The sequence below is a fragment of the Epinephelus fuscoguttatus genome, linkage group LG3 (genome assembly GCF_011397635.1).
Source record: "Epinephelus fuscoguttatus linkage group LG3, E.fuscoguttatus.final_Chr_v1".
Classification (NCBI taxonomy): domain Eukaryota; kingdom Metazoa; phylum Chordata; class Actinopteri; order Perciformes; family Serranidae; genus Epinephelus; species Epinephelus fuscoguttatus.
The window spans coordinates 21,685,856-21,691,855 of NC_064754.1; the positions used below are offsets into that span (position 1 = coordinate 21,685,856).

General features: G+C 39.2%; 1 protein-coding gene across 2 annotated transcripts in view; it reads right to left on the reverse strand.

The window, feature by feature from the left end:
• Positions 1–6,000, reverse strand: part of coro2aa (coronin 2Aa) — a 62,591-nt gene extending 56,591 nt beyond the window's left edge. For both annotated transcript variants that reach the window (XM_049571404.1, XM_049571405.1), the window contains exon 1: positions 5,714–6,000. In XM_049571404.1, coding sequence (XP_049427361.1) covers positions 5,714–5,728 — 15 coding nt within the window. In that variant the 5' untranslated portion in view covers positions 5,729–6,000. The remainder of the gene's footprint in view (positions 1–5,713) is intronic.

Here is a 6,000-nt window from a genome sequence, read left to right on the forward strand (position 1 = left end):
TTTTGGCTGCAGCAGTTTTCTGTTTCCCACAAGTTAGAGCGCAAACTCATTAGTCTAATGCTGATTTTGGCAGCAGTTTGCCATTAGGTAGATGACAGGCCTACTTAGACGGATCTAGAGCTGGCACGACACCTCTTCACTCCACACAACTCCAGAAGTCAGGACTCGTGTTGTCACACTCACACTCAGCACATTACTGCCTTTCACAGTCTGGAGCACCATGTGGGTTTATGAATGAAAAGCTGGTGGTTACAACCCGCAGGTTACTTAGCAACAATCACGAAGGGCCTACATATACATTTGCATCACAACCTTATCAAACAATATCCGCCCAAGCCAAAGTGTAGTAACTGGGACAGAGCAGTGGGCAGTGTGTTACATAACAGCGTTTAGAGGGACAGTCCTCTCACCTGTAGTGCTATTTATCAATATTGTTTTGGTGCAAGTTCTCGAGTGTTGGAGATATCGGCTGTAGAGATGTCTGCCCTCTCTGCAATATAATGGAACTAGATGGCACTCGGCTTGTGGTGCTCAAAGCAGCAAAAAAAAATATGTTTTCCAGAAATCATGACCTGGTTACTCAAGATAATCCACAGACCTTACTGTGAGCAGTTTCATGGTGAAACAATTTTTTTCTACTGTACTACACCTGCTAATTGTATACCCACCTAGCAGCACTGAGCTAGCTAACGTTACAGCTTAGCCAAGGAGGACGCCTTAATGTTTACATCTCGCTCTTACAAGCACAAGCCTCTCGTCCATGAGTAAATGCATACTTCATTCTGTGTGGTGATATGGTTGGCAGGGGTAGCTTGGCAGACAGAAACTGCTCAGTCTCACTCCAAAGTCGTCAAAATCCGGCGCTTGAGCAGTGACTGCTGGCGTCACACACCATTGAAAAAAGCCGTCCTTTAACATCCGCATGGTACGCGGCCAGTTGGAATTAAAATTTAACAGCGGCTGGTGGCGTCAGGAGGAAACATGGTGGGACAAGACACTTTTCAAAGAGAGTGTATGTAAGCGGTAAAAGAAGACAATGCATGTAACAGGCAGAACTTGACGTCTCAGGCGTCCCAGAACGTCAGCAACCAACACACCGGATGTACCTTGTACGTCTTATCTGGAAATGGAAAGTCCATGATCAAACATTGGTATGTGACAAGGTTGGAGTGAGAACGCGTTGGCTCAAAACAAGGTCTGTGGATCACCTTGTGTAACTGGGTCATGATTTCTGAAGAGAGATATTGCTATTGAGTTTTTCAATTGTATTTTTTGCCACTTAAAGCACCACAGGTTGAGCACCATCAAGGCAGACATCTCTGCGCCGATATCGCCAACACTCTACAACTCACACAAAAACAATCTAAAGTAATAGCCTAATGGGTACAGGGCAAAATGTGTAGTTTTGATTTGGGGGTGAACTGTCCTTTTAGACTGAATAAAATATTAAATCTATGGCCTAGACATGACCTTTGATCTTCAAAAGGAATAATAATAATAATAATAATAATAATAATAATAATAATAATTTTGTGAAGTGCATTGTTTCACCTTCTTGCCTTGAGTCAGATGAGAACAGTGATTACACTCTCACATCTGTGTGTCTAAGTTTGTAGTTAGTGCCAGAAAATAAAGACCTTAGCTTATCATGAAGACTGGAAACAGGAGGAAATAGCTAACATGGCACTGTAAAAAGATAAAACTCCAAAACTTAAGTTTGCACATCATGTCTAATTGGTTAAATATGTAGCTAACAGTAACACAAACAGAAATGTGATTTTAGGGAGAGTTTTGTTCAGTATCTATCTTTTCCATTTATAGGGCTGGGTTAAAATAATCCGTTCATCCAATTCAGATTGATCTTCATTTGAATGACCCAATATCGATTCATTAAGTCCAAGATGGATCTTTTAATATACGCTTTTTTACACAGACGTTTGAAGCTTTAACCCCACTAATCTCGCCAGTAGTAGATGCTAAATTATAAACGACCGTAGTCTTGAGAAACAAGACCAGTTGTTTATCTGTTCTTTTATCTGTAACTGTTAGCTTAGTTTTTTACGTTCTGTTGTAAGTTATTATCGTGCTGCAGCAGCTGCTGACCACCTTTCACATTCTAGCGAAAGTTGATATTGTAACTGAAATATCCCCAGTCAAATCGATATCGAATTGAATTGGAAATCAAATTAAATCGGGACCTTGTGAATCAAAATCGATTCAGGAAATCAGTGGCGATACCCAGCCCTATGTATTTGTGAAGTCTGGAGCCAGTCAGGCTAGCCGTTTTCCCCGTTTCCAGTCTTTATGCTAAGCTAAGCTAACTGCCTCCAGTCTTCAGCTCTGTACCTAACATAGACAAAAGAGTGGCACCAATCTTCTCTCATTTAACTCTCAGAAAGAAAGTGAATAAGTGTATTCCCCCCAAAATGTGGAGCCCTCGTAAGTACACAGACATACAGATCTTTGTTTAGGCCGACCATCCAGAGCCAAGTGTATTAACTGACGTCTCTGTATCTGTGGTTATTTACGGATGACATCAATCACATATAATCTTGTCATGCTGATGTTTACTTCATGACTTTAGAGTTCATTTACATTATTCATAACATTGAATTATTGACCGGACCAATATTAGACTGTACTCGAGGCCACACAGTCCGAACGCCCTGGACCTTCCTCTGTGGAAGTGATGCCACACCAGAAGAGCCAGTTGGCACAAGGTCCTGAGTTTCTCCCACTGCTTCCACATGTGGTGAACATTAGCCTCGGGTCATTAAACACAGAGCTCTCAAACTGCTTCTTCTTTTGTCTTAAGTTTGTTTATGTCCGTCCAGACAAAAGTGAGTAAAAACAATGAACCATCTGGTGGTGAACTGGTGGACGGACAGAATACAGCCACCCACAGAGCCCCATAATAGATTTCACTTCTAACTAATGATGTGTTTGCAGACATGAAGGTGGCATTATGAACCGAACGGGTACAATACAGTGCATTCTGGATACTGTTGCTGATGGGCTGCAACCAAAGATTTAATTTTTTATTCATTTTCTCACACTGTGCGGTCTGTTTAATAAATTGAGATTGAGTTTTGTCCAACAAATAAAAAAAACAAAACAAAGATATTAAATGTGCTGGTGTAAGGTGGAGAAACCTGACCTAAAGAATTAATAATTATGAGTATTATTGGGGGTTACTTTTCTTTCTATTCGATTTGACTAATCAATTAATCAACTTGTGATTTCAGCACTACATAAGAATATTATGATGTTTCCAGTGAATGACATTTCTTGTCAATCAATATTTGTATAGATTTTATGATCTACCCCTTAAAATGATTAAAATCAGTGGTTTCTAAATTGAGATGGGGAAACCTTCAGAAATAAAATAAATTGTTTTATTAAAAGCTGAAACAACTTGTCAATTAATCTATCAGTCAGTCATCAGCATCAGCGATAATCAGCTTTTATGATCATCAGTTAATTATTAAATCATTTTTTTCCCAGCAAAAATACTAAACATTCAATGATTTCAGTCTCAATTGATGTTTTTCTTTAACATATATGATAGCAAACTTTTTTGGGGAGGGGCTGTTAATGGGATAAAACAAGAATTGAATAAAGATTTGCCATTGTGCTCTGAGAAATAATAGCTATTCTTAACTATTTTCTACATTCTCATGATGAAAACTTTCCACTGATCAATCAAGAAAACTACTTACATAATCGATTATATAAAAAAATGACCTAGTTTGTTTTGTCCCACCAAGCACACAAATTCTCACATTTGAAACAATGAAGGCAGCATTTCTGCTTCATAAATGAGGTATTGTTGTGAATTGATTTTCTTTCAATCAAGTTATCAACTCTGAATTGACACGTCTTTTTGTGTGACATATGAATTTGTGTGTAGTTTCGGTCTTTTTTAGTTAATAACAAATAAGTATTTGTCTATCTGCTGCACGTTTTTATAGATTTTCCTAACTATGTCTGAAAAATAATCTATTTCAGTGGTTAAACTAAAGAGGGATGTGGGGAAGCTTCAGGCGTTCGTTAAACAAAATAATGGTCAGCTTAATTTAAAGCTGAAATGATCACTAGATAAATCGATGTTTCAATCAGCAGATAATTCATCAGCACTGAAATAAAACCAGAAATTGACAGTTTCGGTCAGTCTTTCTAGCAAATTTTCACGTTTTTCATGTTTTTATCAAATACTGCAAAAATAAGATCTATTTTAACTTTTAGAGATACAGAAACTGTTGTATATGCTTGTATCACTTCACATCTTAAGTTAATGTGACAAACTTTATTCCTGTCTTAATCAAAAAATCTTGAAATGACAACATATTGTACTTCTCATGTCACCTCTTTTCATTGGCTCCCTGTCGGTTTTAGGATTGATTCCAAAATCTTATTGATTTACTTTTAAGGCTCTTCATGGCCTGGCTCCAGATTACATTTCAGACCTGACTGTCCCTTATGAACCCATGTGTAGTTTGAGATCCTCGGACAGAGGATCCCTTCTCCTTTAGTCCAGACTGAAGACTAAAGAGGACAGAGATTTTTTTTTGGTTTGAAGAAAGGTATTCGCACGTCCAACTGTGTCAGATGCAGATTCATTGGAAAATATCACCTGAGTCTTTGAGGAGAAAATCCGGCACACTGCTCTTGCTCAGCTTCACAGTTTACACAATAACATTTCGGTCCACCTGCACCTTCATCAAAAGTGTTCAGGAGTGGTACTTTGGTGACATTTTATAACATTTTAGTTTTGTTTTTCACTCTCCTCGTGTTTTAAAATATGTTAAGTTTTATTGTAAAGCACTTTGTAACTGTGTTTTGAAAGGTGCTATTTACATAACGTTAATTATAATCATTATTTTATTCGTCTTGTACACATAGATGTAGACATTGGATGGGACGCAGGGGACAGGTCCCCCTCAATATTTAAAATGTGCATTTGTCTTCCCCCCCCAAATAGTCGCAAAGGACTTTTATTTTGACAAAATTAAAGATATTTACACCATAAATTGATCCTGAAAAGGAGTTTAATGCCCCAAAATTTCTGACCCAGGAGCTCCACCCCCCCAAATGTTAAAATGAAACCTATGTCCTTGCTTTGGGTTATGGACTGTTATATAACAAGAATTTTGCAGATTATGTTTTGGGCTCTGGGAAACAATACTGAGCATTTTAAGCCAGTTTTCTTACTTTTTACAATCAGAACAATTAATTAAATAATCCTTAGTTTTATTAAACATTGACCATATTTATTTGAAGTTATGCAAGTGAGATAAAGGAGCATTTAGAAGTGTGATTAGCCTCAGTTGAAACAGCTGTGCACTTTAGTGTCATGAAACAACACACTGAATCTGCTCAGAGTGCGTCTGCAAGTTAAAGCACCATTAAATAAGCTCACTGGTCTGTGTGACAGAGATATGAACACATGCATTATAACCTCCTCTACAACCAGCTCAAACACCTCCTCACACACTTGTACCCTGGAGCTGTGTTTCCTGCCCGGTCAGAGGAGGCTGAGCAGCCGCATGGCAGAGCTGCACGCTGCAAGTGTATCAAGCCTAAAATAAAACTGTCCGACTCGCAGCAGCAGCAGCTCAATCCGTTTATAGTGAAGAGCAGCGCTGTAAACACACACGCCTGCAGCATGACGAGCACCAACATGCTGCAGGACTTCACACTGAAGTAAACTCACCTTTGAGACGGTCATATGGTGCGAGAGGCGTCGGCAGGTGGTGGTAGTTTTCCCTGGAGAGGACTGGGTGAAGTGCAGCGGTGGTGGTGGAGGTGGTGGTGGAGGTGCCGGCGGAGACGAGTCGTGTTATAACACCGGGGCTTGTGGCACGGTGGTCATTTTAAAGTCATGATGCTCGGCTCGACCTTGAGAGTCCCCAAAAATAATGATATAAAAAAAATAAAAGCTCACAGACAGAGGATGTCCCTCCTGAACACACCACACTGTCACCATGAAAAAAAGAAAAC